The 14,355-nt window shown below is 42.6% G+C and overlaps 3 protein-coding genes across 3 annotated transcripts; all 3 read left to right on the forward strand.

Moving 5' to 3' along the window:
• The first annotated feature begins 232 nt into the window (after positions 1-232).
• On the forward strand, positions 233-3,346 carry LOC115383276 (proteinase-activated receptor 1-like). Its single transcript, XM_030085409.1, has 2 exons — positions 233-385; positions 1,540-3,346. The coding sequence occupies exons 1-2, from the start codon at positions 316-318 to the stop codon at positions 2,787-2,789; spliced, it is 1,320 nt and encodes a 439-aa protein (XP_029941269.1). The 5' UTR covers positions 233-315; the 3' UTR covers positions 2,790-3,346.
• A 798-nt stretch (positions 3,347-4,144) lies between these two features.
• LOC115383481 (proteinase-activated receptor 2-like) lies at positions 4,145-7,163 on the forward strand. The gene is made up of 2 exons (XM_030085671.1): positions 4,145-4,311; positions 4,634-7,163. Exons 1-2 carry the CDS (start codon positions 4,239-4,241, stop codon positions 5,686-5,688), a joined length of 1,128 nt encoding a protein of 375 aa, XP_029941531.1. The 5' UTR covers positions 4,145-4,238; the 3' UTR covers positions 5,689-7,163.
• Positions 7,164-9,227: 2,064 nt separating this feature from the next.
• Positions 9,228-11,818, forward strand: LOC115383474 (proteinase-activated receptor 2-like). The gene is made up of 2 exons (XM_030085665.1): positions 9,228-9,366; positions 10,136-11,818. Exons 1-2 carry the CDS (start codon positions 9,300-9,302, stop codon positions 11,224-11,226), a joined length of 1,158 nt encoding a protein of 385 aa, XP_029941525.1. The 5' UTR covers positions 9,228-9,299; the 3' UTR covers positions 11,227-11,818.
• The last annotated feature ends 2,537 nt before the right edge of the window (positions 11,819-14,355 follow it).

Here is a 14,355-nt window from a genome sequence, read left to right on the forward strand (position 1 = left end):
GAATGTGTTGCTGTTTTGTTGCAGAGCTCCTTCTCTCTCTCTCTCTCTCTCTCTCTCTCTCTCTCTCTCTCTCTCTCTCTCTCTCTCCCTCTCTCTCTCTCTCTCTCTCTCTCTCTCTCTCTCTCTCTCTCTTCCTTTCCTTCCTGCCTGTAGCGTGACGGGAAGAGGTGACGTCAGCCTGCAGGAACGCGCTCTCTGATTGGTCGGTTCTGCGAGTGTTGGAATCCAAAGTCCGCCGGTTTACAGCCTCGGTCCGGATGAGGCGCAGCAGCAGAGGAGCCTGGGAGGGACGCGATAAGCAGCTCGGAGGACGAGATGGCACCGAAAACCTGTCTGTTCCTTCTGCTGTGCGTCTGTTCTGCCTCTTCAGCGGTGACCAGTAATGGTGAGAAAGTTTCGTTTTTATTATGTGGGTGGGGAAAAAAAAAATTGCACTTGAAACTTTAAATCATGTATGAGAAAACTTTGATACAGATGTTGGTATTACATAATATTAATACCTCTTAGAGATTCAATAAATAATGAGGAAAATCTTTGTTTATCTTACTGTATCACATGTAAAAAAAAAAAAAAAAATGTTCAGTTCAATTTTGACACCATTCATGGTTATTGATCATTATGATATTTGTTGTTTTGGGCAATCAACTGGAAAAAATGACATTCAAAGACAAAATTTTATGCTCCGGAATCTTTTGTTATTATATTTGATAATTATTAGTGATTGCGCTGTTTTTAAAATGCCAGAAATCTTTCAAAAAATATGATTGTTGATCGATTGATTGATTAAGTTGATCATGAAATGTCTTACTATACCCACTTAAAAGGGCTTGGCAATATGAAATTGAAAGATCACACAACTTTGTTTCATAAGCTAAAGGAGTAAATAATCAGATTTTTAATGAGTATATAGTAATACTGTACTGAGTGTTGGCTAAATGATCAATATGAAATTACATTGGTTTTGATTTGATACAGCTATTGCAATGTTTTGGATTTCTGTGTTTGTTTGTTTGTTGTTGGGGGGCAGTCGTGGTAGTTGGGGGGGGGGGGGGGGGGGGGGGGGGGGGGGTGAGTTTGAAAGGCTCCCTCAAACATTGAATTGCGCTACAGGTGCTAAATTCAAACACAATTGTTGATGGCAGTGTTGTGATCTCTTCACCCTTTTTCTGCACAGAGGAAGTCAGAACAGTTGAACTTATTAAGAATACAAACTTTCTGTTTTGTTGTTGTTGTTTTTATCGATGGGCTATTTTCCCATTTAATATATTGACATTTAAATGTATGACTTTTTTTTTGCACTTCTAATTACTTGGTTTTTAAACTACAAAGGTCGAAACTGTTCTCAATCTCCACAAAAATATTCAGGACTGGTCATCCTCACTTGTTAAAAGTTAGCTCAAAACAATAATAGCACTGCTTCATATAGTAGATGAAATAAAAATATAAACAGTTTTGAACCAGTCACTCGGATTGATCTTTTATTAGATGTCTGGTATCAGTGACTCTATGACTTAACGCTTTTTGTTTCTGTTTCCACAGGATCGTCCATACTGAGGACTTTTGTCGTCTTCCCCAGCTCAGTCACAGATGAACCGTTTGATCTGGAATCAATCTACTACGATGAAGACATTAAAATGAATCGGTCTGCTGTTGTTCAAGTGCTTAACATATCAAGCAACAAGCCGGGATTTTCTGAAGAGGCGCTGCTGTTCCTAACGGGCCCCGTCTCCACCATCTTCATACCTTCCTTCTACACCCTGGTCTGCGTTATCAGCGTACCGATCAACGTCTGCGCCATGCTGGCCTTCGCTCGTGGCATCCGGCCCAAGAAGCCGGCGGCCATCTACATGCTGAACTTGGCCACTGCCGACCTGCTCTTTGCCGTCTTGCTCCCGTTCAAGATCTTCTACCACTTCGACGGCAACAACTGGAGGTTCGGGGCGCTCATGTGCCGCGTGGTCACGGCCGCCTTCTACTGGAACATGTATTGTTCGGTTCTTCTCATCGCGTGCATCAGCGTGGACCGGCTGCTCGCTGTGGTGTACCCCATCGACTCGCTGGCCTGGAGAAGGCCTCGAAACGCCGTCACCGCCTGCGTGATCATGTGGATACTGTCCTTTGCTGGCTCTGTGCCCCTGGTCGTCTCCGAGCAGACTGTTTACCTCAGAGACCTGAACATCACCACCTGCCACGACGTGCAGTACGTGGACAACGTGGCGTGGCTGAAGATCTACTTCTTCACCTTGTGCTGCGCGCTGTTCTTCCTGCCTCTGCTCGTCACGGTGGCGTCCTACTCTCGGGTGATCTGGTCGCTGAGCTGCATCTCCAAGGGGGTTTCCGGAAGCTCACGCAGAAGGTCGAGGGCGGTGGTGATGGCTCTGACGGTGCTGGTGATATTTGTGCTCTGTTTCATGCCGACAAACTGTCTGATGCTCGCGCACTACCTGCAGTTTGACCAAGCAGTGGCGCAGAGCCGGGAGACCCCCGATGGGTCCTACGCTCTCTATCTGGTGTTCCTGTGCGTGGGAAGCCTGAACTGCCTCCTGGATCCCATGGTCTACTACTTTGGATCGTCCCAGTGCCAGAGGCAGCTGTCCAACCTGCTGAGGTGTCGGAAGGTTACGGAGCGGAGCGGCATCAGTCACTCGTCCTCTGATTCATGCAGATCCAGCACCAGGACAATTCTGAAATCCAGCCGTACAGAAAGCTCCAAATTAAACAGCTCCGTCACCAAAATTGACTCTTTCCAGGAAAACCTCAACAGCCAATACAAGAAACTACTGGTGTGATCAACCATCAAGCCAAGCAGAGCTTCAGTCTGTGATTTAACTGACTCTTTCATGTCATTTAAAAGTGTTCAGTCAATTTGAGTGATTTCATTTGGAATTTTAGAGCCACTTGGTTAGTCTGTCAGGTTTTATCTTCGGTGGTTGCTTTTCTGTTGTGAAAAGAGAACAACAAATATCATACCGATGTGAGCTGGTAAAATGTGCAATGACAGCCATAAGTGATGAATGAAGTTGAAACCGTCATTATGATGGATGGCAACATTAAGCAAAAACATGTTTAGGGAACATTGCATAGAATGAAATGTTTCTATTTTGCACTGTAAAACCCATGAGTGTATCAATCATTCCTTAGATGTAACATTTTAATGGAAAAAAATAGTATTATGTGTATTTTTTCTATTTTACAGATAAGCTGCATTCAAGCTCTCATATTTCCTGTGAAAAGATGTCATTATTTTTTGTTCTTGTATATATCCGGTGACCATACACACACCATTTGTTTATTTGTTGTTGTTGGTTGTGTTTTGCCTCTAAATAAATTGCTATTTTCACTTTGACTGTGTCTTGGAACAAATTCCCTATATTTATATTTTGTTGCATGCCTCCCCCTGCTGGTGAGAAGTCCACACTGCTATTAAAAGCTTACTGTTCTTTACGTTACTGGCAATAAAAGGTTAAAAATTAAATAGCTGGATTGACTTTTTGTGACTCAAATCACCAACGAGTACATGCATTTGTTTTTGAGCTGCATTATCCACTGAGGAATCAAATTCCAAATATTTAAGAACAGCTGGTTTAATGACTCAGCATTATCTAAAATGATATTGAAAATCATATATATTGAGAAGGATTCAGACGGTTACATAAAGCTAATAAAATCACACGTATATTTTTAAAGATGGCATTCCCACTGTGAACAATGGAGGTGTTTCCATAATTTCCCAAAATATGGGTCCCTATTCTTGTCTAGTTGACGCAAGGTTTTTTTTGATGGCATTTTCAGCAGCTAAGAGTTTCATTTGAGTCGTATATTTAAAGTATTTAATACGTTTTTTACTGAAATTCACACTCTTCATTAAATATTTCTTTTTAAAAAGATAGTTTTTCAAGTTAAAAAAAAATGAATTCAAGTGTTAACATAACCTAAACCTGCAAGCATTCATTTTCACCCAGAGAGAGAGAGAGAGAAAGACAGAGAGAGAGAGAGAGAGAGAGAGAGAGAGAGAGAGAGAGAGAGAGAGAGAGAGAGAGAGAGAGAGAGAGAGAGAGAGAGAGCAGCTTGCGGTGAGTCTGCTCGCGCCTCGTGCGCTCACGTGACCAGGTGACGTCACGCAGGTATGAAAACCTCCTGCCGTTCGGAGAGGATGACAGTTTCACACCGGAGTCAAGGCAGCGCGACCCGGGACAACGCCCTCCGACATATCAGTGCTCTCGCCGTGTTTTTCAGCCATGTCTTCCGGGACGCGGTGGCTTCAGGTGTCGCTGCTCCTCTGCTGCCTGCACACCTGTCTGACGCAGGAAGGTACAGTTTCCTCCCTCGTTTATCTCACCGTGGTTTTTATTGTTTTACTGACTGCCACAGTTCTGTGATTGACTCGTATTTAGGTCAGTGCTTCGCTGCACGGTGTGAAAACTGTACTGCTGTACTTGAACTCTGATCAGTCCGTCTGTTTTGTTCGTTACGTTCATTGCAGCTAATTTTAAATCAGATATTGCAATGTGCATGAGTCACAGCTCTGATGAAACTGAGTGTTTCTGATGTCGGCTGGTTTTACTCCTTCATAGGAACCTATTGAAATTCAGTTATCAGTTTTTCATTTTTGTTTTTTGTTTTTTCATCCCAGAGCGAGGCTTCACTGGCCCAGAGACTACTGATGGCGTGCTGGCCCTCAAGCAGGCCAAGAAGGTCCTGACCAGTGGTCTCACAACAGTTTTCTTCCCAATCGTCTACATCATTGTGTTTGTCGTGGGACTGCCCTCCAACGCTCTGGCCGTCTGGGTGTTCCTCTTCAGGACCAAGAAGAAGCACCCGTCGTCCATCTACATGGCGAACCTGGCCCTGGCTGACCTGCTCTTCGTCATCTGGATCCCCTTGAAAATCGCCTACCACTTCAATGGGAACAATTGGATCTACGGGGATGGGCTGTGCAAAGTGCTGGTGGCCTTTTTCTACGGCAACATGTACTGCTCCATCTCCTTCATTGCCTGTATCAGTGTCCAGCGGTACTGGGCTGTGGTGGACCCCTTGTCCCAGCGGCAGAGGAGCAATGGCCTCGCTGTGACCGTCTCTGCAGTGATCTGGCTGGTGGTCTGGCTCCTCACCATCCCCCTCTACCTGTACGACCAAGAAGTCCGTGTACCGAATCTCAGCATCCGGACTTGTCACGACGTCACCAGGCCCAGCCAGAGGAAAATTGCTGCAGGTTACTTCCTGACCATGGGGACGGTGGGGTTCGTCGTCCCCACGGTGGTGTGCATCATCTCCTACGTCCTCACGCTCAAAGCTCTCAGAAACAGCATGGAGGACCCCAACATCTCCAAGAAGCGGCGGAAGGCCGTGGTCCTGATCGTCACGGTGCTGGTGATGTTCTTGGTGTGCTTCACTCCCAGCAACATCATGCTGCTGGTGCACTACATCCTCCTGCTCAGCGAGCGTCCCAACAACCTGTACGGCTTCTACATCACCACGCTGTGCCTGGCCAGCCTCAACAGCTGCCTGGACCCCTTCGTCTACTACTTCATCTCCGAAGACTTCAGGGATCACGTGAAGAACACGTTTCTGTGCCGCAGCGAGAGGACGGTGGAGAGGATGAGGGTTTCCTTCAGCGCTCTGAAATACTCCAAAAAGAGCAACAGCTATACATCAAAGTCTGAGAACACACAGAGCACCGAGTGCTAGAGGGTTTTACCCTTTTTAAGATTGTTTTTGAACCTCAGGTATGAAAGGAAGTGAATACTCAGGTTTGTTTTTGACTTCCTGGAAGTTTTAAGTTTCTGATTTTTAACTTGCTTGACATTTTTATTCATATTTTATTTGATGTGCGTTTCTTAAAGCAGTCATCTGTTTGACTGAGTGTGAATGATTGCTTTATTTTACCAGTCTGTATTTTTTTTTTATTATTATTATCCATGATGAATTCATTAGGTCTTAAATGTGAGACAAATGTGTGTGTGTATATAAGTGAGACAACAAATGAATGCCTGTAAAAAGGTTTGTTAATAAAAATGAATGGACTTGCTAATCGTTTTTCCCACTTGACAGCAGTGGTTATCAAAAAGTAGCCATTATTAATCTGGGCCTTAGGCCTTTCTTTCTGAGTGTGCATGTGTGAGTTTTCTCCAGTTCCTCCAGTTTCCCCTCACACTCCCAGACTCATTTTGAGCCTTTCTATGTAGAGTTTGCACACTTCTCTCTCTCTATGTATGTTTCCACTGGTTGCTCAGACTTTCTCCCACATCCCCAAAAAATGTGTTTCACTTCTGTCTATATTATGCTTTTATATGTGAACATGTGTATGTGTAAGTAATCTACTGCAGAACCTATCAAATATATTTATATACAAGAAGTAAATTTGTATAAGTGTTTACATTTCCATTCAGCGCCTATCGGGTTGAATGGCCAACATACCAAAGTAACTACATGGACGGTGACTTTTCACTTGGAGATTTTCAAGGAAGGCATATCCTACTAAAAAGCAGGAAAAATTATAAGTTAAGGTGCTATTCGAACACATTCAACACTTCTTAAATTTTCACACGAAATGTGTGTTTTCTTTTTCTAAAACACACTGGTCTTCTCATTTTTTTTCATGCTGCACACATTTATAAACTGCTTTGCATTCAGGTAGTGACTGAAAGCTGTCAGACACTTTTACATGTCATGCTGGTTGTTCCTTTTTTTTTTTAAAGCAGCATGCACACGTTTAACCTTTGCTCTCACACGTGGTTCAGGCAACTCTTCCTCAGATGAACCAGACAGCCTGAACTTGTCTCGCGACTTCAGTGTGAGCAGCGTTTCAGATGAGATTTCACCCGTATTTTTGGTTAAAATGTAATTTGATCACCACCACATGAGTGAAAGCCCAATAAATATCAGAATGTACAGTGGTTATTGATGCTTATTTGAGGCTGGGGAAAAAAAATCCACATCGCAACCATCTTCAAGAAAACTCCATGGAATCGGTACTGGTGCAAATACTGGGGACTGTAACATCTACAGGAGTTTTTTCACTGAAATCTTTATTTTGAATTGTCACACTTGATAATATCACCGTTGAGACAAATGGTGTGATTACTGTGAAGCCTTATTTCAACTGACTTCTCAGAAGTCACAAAAATACAAACGCAAAGAGGAAGTGACTAAAATACTGTTAAAATCAGCTCTATTGTGGGTCATTTGGGAACCATCTTATTTACTGTTCACCAATTTCAGGGTCACATGTACATTAACTACTCCCATTATGCCATGACACATCAGTTCCTTCAAATTAAATTGATTTAATGTGTCAGTTTATATACTTGCAAAGGTAATTTGTTTTTTTCAGAACATTCTCATGTTTCCAGGTCTCCTGAATGCATCTGCATTTTGATGTTTGAAATCATAATGAACTAAATCCTGCTGGGTTTTGTTGTGTCAGGTTGATAAAAGAAGATATTTGTATATATTGTAGATTGTAGATTTTATTTGTAGGTGCCAATTAATGTGTAAAGATTTGATTCGCACATTTTCTTTGACTGTTTCCTAATATTTGGGGAAAAAAGTAACCTGAAAAACATTGACAGACATTGACGGTCTGAGTTTTGCACACCATGCGATATTATTACCACAAATGTTTGTTCAAGGAATGATAGTACTGAAGTAGTTTGAACTTGTGGAGTTTGTGTGTTCCTGAATCTTGATCAAATTTTAAATTAGGATCCACTGATGTGTTCCACTGTACAAACTTTATTTGAGTTGGAGCACATTTTGTACAGATGTCTTGACTTGTAGTTTAACTACGAGAGACACTTCATCGCATGATGAACAGTCTGAAACAAGTTTCAACAGGCTTAGTGATACTTATACTTTTCTCCACAAGAAAACACATAATGGCCATAATTGTTACTCACTGCATGATAAAATCAGCCATCTTCTAAATTCCCACTCTTGAAAAACGTGTCATGTTTATTCACTCTACAGGAAACTCCCGCCTTTAGGGACTACGACTGACATTTTGCAAGTTAGCATGATTTTGTTTACCCATTCATTACTGATAAAATCTGTAGATTTGAAGAAAGTACTTCCCTCTGCTATAAGACCATTCTGCCATTCAGTAGCACTTATGTCACAAATCTGATCTAATAACATTATGCATTATAGTTTCAACCAGTCATCAACATGTTAGTTGAACATTATTATTATGTCCTGCACATGTGTTGCTGTGATTATTTACATATATTTTTTTGTGTCTAAATTCACCTTTTTTTTACTTCATTACTACCTACGACTTTTATATTATGAAGCAACCTTCTCTTTATTCAATCTTGAATCACATTTGACCATCAGACCTGTAAAAAGCAGCATTAATCTGACTGAGCATGCTGAATTCACTAAATTAAACAGAAACCCCACCTCAGGGTCGATGACACGTTTGATGACTGGTAGGACTTAGGAGATTTAGCTGCACCTACTGCATGGCCTTTTATTACACATTTCGATGAAATTTGCCCCAATTTCAATAGTCTAACAGAAAGGTAAGAATAGTGTTGTACATTAGAGTCTTTGGACCACAGAGTGGAGAAGTGATTAGTGCTCTCACCTCACAGCGAAAAGGTCATGTGTGTGTGAATTTGATTTCAGTTCTCCATTTTCCTCCCACAGTCGAAAATTATCAACGTGACTGTGTGTGTGTGTGTGTGTGTGTGTGTGTGTGTGTGTGTGTGTGTGTGTGTGTGTGTGTGTGTGTGTGTGTGTGTGTGTGTCCTGTGATGCACTGTGATGACCTGACTGGGTGCATCCTGCCCTCCCCCAGCTGGAATTACAACAACCTGAACAAGGAATAGAACAGCAGAGAAGATGGAGATGGACAGATTAGTCTGTCCTTTTACTCTGGACTGTTTACTGACTGTTGTTCATTTGTTGTTCACACCTTCTTCATATTTAAATTTAGTGGCACAATAGTATTATATTTTCATAGAGACAGCGCCTTTTCGCTTTGATAATTCACCTCGCTTTTGTTGTAACTTTTTATCCAGTGATAAATAAGAGATTAGCAAGCGACACTGAAACGGATTCGGCCAGATGTGGTTCCTTTATGGAGGGTTGTTTTGTTCTCTGGGCTCAATGAAACCGCACGTGCGAAGGGCAGGTGGGCGCGTGTGAGCTGACGTCAGCGCGCACAGGTAGTCTCGGGGCGTGACTTCAGAGGCCGGAAGTGTCTTGGGCGTTTTAAGGAGCGGCTCTTCTTCTTCACAGGGAGGCTTTTAGCAGACGAGTCAAGTCCAGAGGTCACGTCGACGTGCGCCGCGGATATGGGTCTAAAAGTGTCACTATCGCTTCTTCTATTATTCTTATGCTCTCAAGCTTCAGGTTTACGAGGTAAGAGGTCTGAAGTTATTGTTTGTATGTGTCTGTGAGTGTGTGTGTATGTGCACGCAGAGGTTATGCGGTTTACATAATGAGACGTTCACTGTCGCCTCAGCAGTGAGAACATTCCGTCTACTTTCCCCGTGCTTCTGTTTTTGGCTTCGCGTTTTAAAATTAGTAATTGTAACAAAATATTTTGGGAGGAAAATTAATATTTGTTGCTTCATTATGATGTTTTCGCTCACTGCAAGGCATGCTGGGGAATGTAGTTTTATTTGATAAAATGAAAGTTATGCCTGTCATTAACAGTTCTTTTACATTTTAATGTTTTAGGACCCTACATTGCTTAATTCTGAGTTTCTTAGTTCATCTTGGACTCAGGAAAAGTATGAATGAAATGTAACTATTAATTAATTAAAGACATAAAGACACCACTCCTTTTCCACATAGTGACAATCATTCCTTGGAATTCTAGAAAGCATTAAAAAAAAACCCCTCAAATTATTCTTCAGGACAAAAATGTGAGTAGGGAGTCATTTTTTTGTTGGCTGAGGGATTTGTCTTTTTGTAATGATTTATAAAATCACTTCACAGTCACATTTGGTAACCCTACTCTCTACAGTAAAATATTGCATTAATGAAACTACTAAATAGTCATTTATTGGTATTGATAAAATTCAGAGTATAAAACTGTTTTCAGGGAGTTATTACTAGTCTAATAGTCTAAGACTAGTCAGTTAATTAACTGAATGTATAATGTCTAATTTGTTCTGTATTTTAGGTCAAGGTCGGGGGTATGCAGGGTTTGAGGACCCTGTGGATTCAGGTCGAGTTATTGTGGATGAAGCGGCCTCACAGACTCTGAAGAGTAACCTGACCACCGTCTTCTTCCCGGTCATCTATGTCATCGTGTTCGTGGTTGGACTTCCGACCAACGGCATGGCCATCTGGGTCTTTCTCTTCAGGACCAAGAAGAAGCACCCATCCTCCATCTACATGGCCAACCTGGCTCTGGCCGACCTGCTTTTTGTCATCTGGCTGCCTCTAAAAATTGCCTACCATTTGGACGGCAACAACTGGACCTATGGCGAGCCCCTGTGCAAGGTGCTGGTGGGCTTCTTCTACGGGAACATGTACTGCTCGGTGCTGTTCATCGCCTGCCTCAGCGTCCAGAGGTACTGGGTGGTGGCTCACCCCCTGTCCCAGCAGAGAAAGAACAACAAAGTTGCCATCGGCGTCTGCGTGGCCATCTGGGCGTTCATCTGGCTCACCACCACCCCTCTGTACCTGTACGACCACACGGCCAAGCTGAAGGACCCCAACGTCACCACGTGCCACGACGTGAGCGTCATCCACGACCCGCTCAACCCGTTTCCCTCCGTCCAGCATCCGTTCTACTACTTCATCTTCATGGCCACGGTGGTCTTCCTCGTCCCCTGCGTAGTCATCGTCGTCTCCTACGTGCTGCTCCTCAGAGCTCTGGGGAACTGCATGGTGGACAGCACGGCGGCGAAGAAACGGCAGAAAGCCGTGGTGTTGATCGTGCTCGTCCTGGTGACCTTCCTGGTGTGCTTCGTCCCCAGCAACATCATGCTGGTGGTGCACTACTCCCTGCTGAAGGACGGCATCGCCAACAACGGGTACAGCTTCTACACCTCCACGCTGTGCCTGGCCAGCCTCAACAGCTGCCTGGACCCCTTCATCTACTACTATGTGTCGGACGAGTTCAGGCAGCACGTGAAGAACACGCTGCTCTGCCGCAGCAGCCGGACGGTGGAGAGGATGAGGGTGTCCTTCAGCTCCATGAAATACTCGAGGAAGAGCAAGTCGTACGTGTCGGAGAGCGGGAACACGCAGAGCAGCTCCTGCTGAGGAGGAGATAGCCACACGCCGTGCCGAGGCTTGCTCTCAGATGCGCTGATACCAGCGCTGTGGAGACTTTTTGATAGACGGGTAACCAGAGACTGCCAAAGATGAACTTCAAATGTGAAATATGACGAGCAGGAAGGAGAGCGTTCGTGCTGTGCAGGTACCTCAGCTTGGTGCTAAAATAAACATATGTGGAGGAAGGACCGGTAAAGACTGACAATAAGCAGCTCGGACTTCTCATATTCTCTGATAAATGTACTTTTTTTCATATATATGTATATATCTCCCAAGATTTTGACTGACTCAATCACATCATTGAAGCTCATTTAAAGGGAAAACTATCTGTGAAAACATAACACCTGCATTAACTTGGTGTTTATAGAGAAATGGGTCAAGAGTTCATGTATATTTATAATGTTTGTTTCTGTTTTTTTAAACCTTTTTTTAGTGCTTATCTGCTTGTGCAACTTTTATTGTTCCCATCTGAAACTCTTTGAGAATGAGCCTTTTTTTTTAATTATTTTTAAAAGAAGGCAGTGAGCAGAGATTTGTATTGTCACATAGTTTCCTAAATAAATGACAAAAACCAAAGAACACAGTTTGTATGAACCTTCTTTTCGGCGTTGCGTAATCACCCTGTGTTCTGCGTCATGTGGATCCCTCGGTACGTTTTCAGACAGCAGTCGGAGTCCAGTCCTCTGATGAAGAGTTTAGGAATTTGTGGAATGTGGTATTCTGCAACTCCATGTCCACAACCCCCGCCAAATTTCTTTAAACTGGTGCTTTAATTGTCAGCTTGTGGTTAATAATTAATCTTTGTCCGTTCAGAGAGAAGGCAGAGAGGGGGGTGTCAGAATGAGGGTGGGTGAGTTTCAGGCGTGATGGGGCATGCGCGCAGGGTGATCTAAATACTGTGTCATCTCACTGGTTTCAGTGTCGTTTGAAACCAGATTCAAGTTGTGATACTTCACTCCTCGTAGCTATTTTTATCCAGCATGACTCAACAGATAAGAAAACTGACAAGTTTTTTTTTTTATTGCAGTTTCAGCTCACTACTGTGACAAAGTTCATGTGCGCAGAAAATGACAAAACCAGCAAAGTGTTACACGAAATGCGTAGAACACAGCAAGAACCTAAAGAGGGGAATAAAAACAAAAAAATGATCAAATGATATAGAACTGTAACAACCAAGATTGCAAAGATTAAAAAATGTGTGGCACTTTGTTTCATAATCTGCTCTTTTAAGAGAAAAGGCCATAAATTCTTTTTTTTTAATAGATGATACAGCAAAATCTCAGCCTCTTGTTTGTACTGGTGTTGTAGAGGCTGGATCCACGCCAGAACAAGAGCTGGACTGTTGAACTCAACATAATATAATAACCACACTTTGAACTGTTTGATCTCCATGGGGCCAGAACAATAAACTATAGTACTATGGTTAAGTTTTCCTCAGCGAAATTTGCCTTCTTATTTGAATTCTTCAAAATGTTGACAATGAATTTATGAACTGGCTTTGATTCTGGTGTTATCACATTAGCAGTCTTAATCATGATGATATCTGCCGTTGACTTCAGGTTCTCAGTGCTGTTTTATGAGTGCAACTGATACTGGTTCAATAGCTATATCAGCGCTGAAAAGTCTGTGTGATATGTTTGACATCCTTCACCTCGGGGCTTCAAGGAGAAAAGTTAACTAAATCTGTTGCATGTTTAAAGTAGGACAAGATGAACGTGTTTGTCATTTTCAAACGCTGAAATCAAAATCTGAATCCAACTTCCAAGTTCAACAATCTAATCCAAGTTAAAGCCTCATGAGACAATGAGCCAACAATGTTGTGAATCCATTTGAAGGTCTTTTATCACAGAAGGAGTAAATCAGCTGCTTTTGTTTTAAATAAAATCCCCTCCCCAAGGAATGTCCCTCTCAGAGTAAACAGCCTGTGATCCTGGGGCTTCCGGTTTGAAGACAGGTTGTGTCCCAGTTGTTAAAAATGGGGTAAATGATTGTTGCGTAGTGTCGTCTTACCTTTTGTCAACACTGTGAATAGAGAGCCTGTTTTTCACCCGGAGCAGAGCCACACCCCAACTGTGCTATGCTCACGCAGCTCCTCTCAGGGAGTTTCAGTGTGTGATTGAAAGAGCAACATTTGTATTTGTTCAGTTTTAAAGACACTTGTAATCAGATTCTGTCTCTGTCACACAGTTTTCCTTGATTCCAGTCTCTGAGCTCAGCTTGGCTGGCCGTTTCCTGGGTGAATAAGGGAATTAATACAGGAAAGGCATCAAAACTCTTAGTGAGAGGGTGCAGTCACTCTTCAAAGGGGCTGTTAAAATTGATAAATGCTCAGAGTTGTAAGAAATAAATGGTTTGATGCCTATAGGAAGCTTCCATTAGGTAACAACCTGGTTGCACACATGCTTTCTTCATGTTGTGGTTTGTGTCGCATATTGTGATGAAATGTTTAAGGTATGTTCTCTGTACTACTTGTCAGTTGCAACAATGCTGGAGGGACGACAAGCCTGACATGTTTGCTTGCGTGGAAGGTGAACTGCTAAAAGTTGTAAGTGGGAGGGCTTAATGCAACATTAGAATAATACAAGAAATTGCATTTTCCTGTACAAAGGATCAGTTTTCTTTCATGACCTTGCAGCCAAATCCCTGCTGATCGTCTGATTTCTTGAGCTGGTTTGAATAATTCACACTTGAAACAGTTATGAAATTGCGATTCCCAAACACGGGGATAGAATCTAAAAATACAGTGTTGTTGGATTGTTGAAATAAAGACAAACCGATACACTGCAGCTGTCTCAGTGTGCCTGAGGAAAATGTATCACCTGTGGCAACAGTCACTTCCCCAGAAACATGCAAAACCAGTTCTGCATGTCAGCAAAGAACACGGCGACCAAAAACAAAGAGTGGAGAGTCACAGAGAGTAATGGAGAGTAGGTGTGGGCTTTGAAAGCACCACTACAACACCATGACTCAACCCACCTGTTAAGTAAATATCCATAAACATTCATACAGAGCTCTATAATAAAAGAGGAGTTTAACTTTTTCTTCTACAAGTATTCAGTCTCTTTGCTTTGCATCTACTTGAAACTTGCCATGTTGGAAAGAAGAGCGACATCTGCT

This window comes from Salarias fasciatus (assembly GCF_902148845.1).
Source record: "Salarias fasciatus chromosome 7 unlocalized genomic scaffold, fSalaFa1.1 super_scaffold_4, whole genome shotgun sequence".
Taxonomy (NCBI): domain Eukaryota; kingdom Metazoa; phylum Chordata; class Actinopteri; order Blenniiformes; family Blenniidae; genus Salarias; species Salarias fasciatus.

Coding starts and splice junctions, on each gene's coding strand:
- LOC115383481 (XM_030085671.1), top strand. CDS start 4,239: ATGTCTTCCGGGACGCGGTGGCTTCAGGTGTCGCTGCTCCTCTGCTGC. Junction 4,312..4,633: donor CACCTGTCTGACGCAGGAAG/GTACAGTTTCCT, acceptor TTTTCATCCCAG/AGCGAGGCTTCACTGGCCCA.
- LOC115383474 (XM_030085665.1), top strand. CDS start 9,300: ATGGGTCTAAAAGTGTCACTATCGCTTCTTCTATTATTCTTATGCTCT. Junction 9,367..10,135: donor TCAAGCTTCAGGTTTACGAG/GTAAGAGGTCTG, acceptor TCTGTATTTTAG/GTCAAGGTCGGGGGTATGCA.
- LOC115383276 (XM_030085409.1), top strand. CDS start 316: ATGGCACCGAAAACCTGTCTGTTCCTTCTGCTGTGCGTCTGTTCTGCC. Junction 386..1,539: donor TTCAGCGGTGACCAGTAATG/GTGAGAAAGTTT, acceptor CTGTTTCCACAG/GATCGTCCATACTGAGGACT.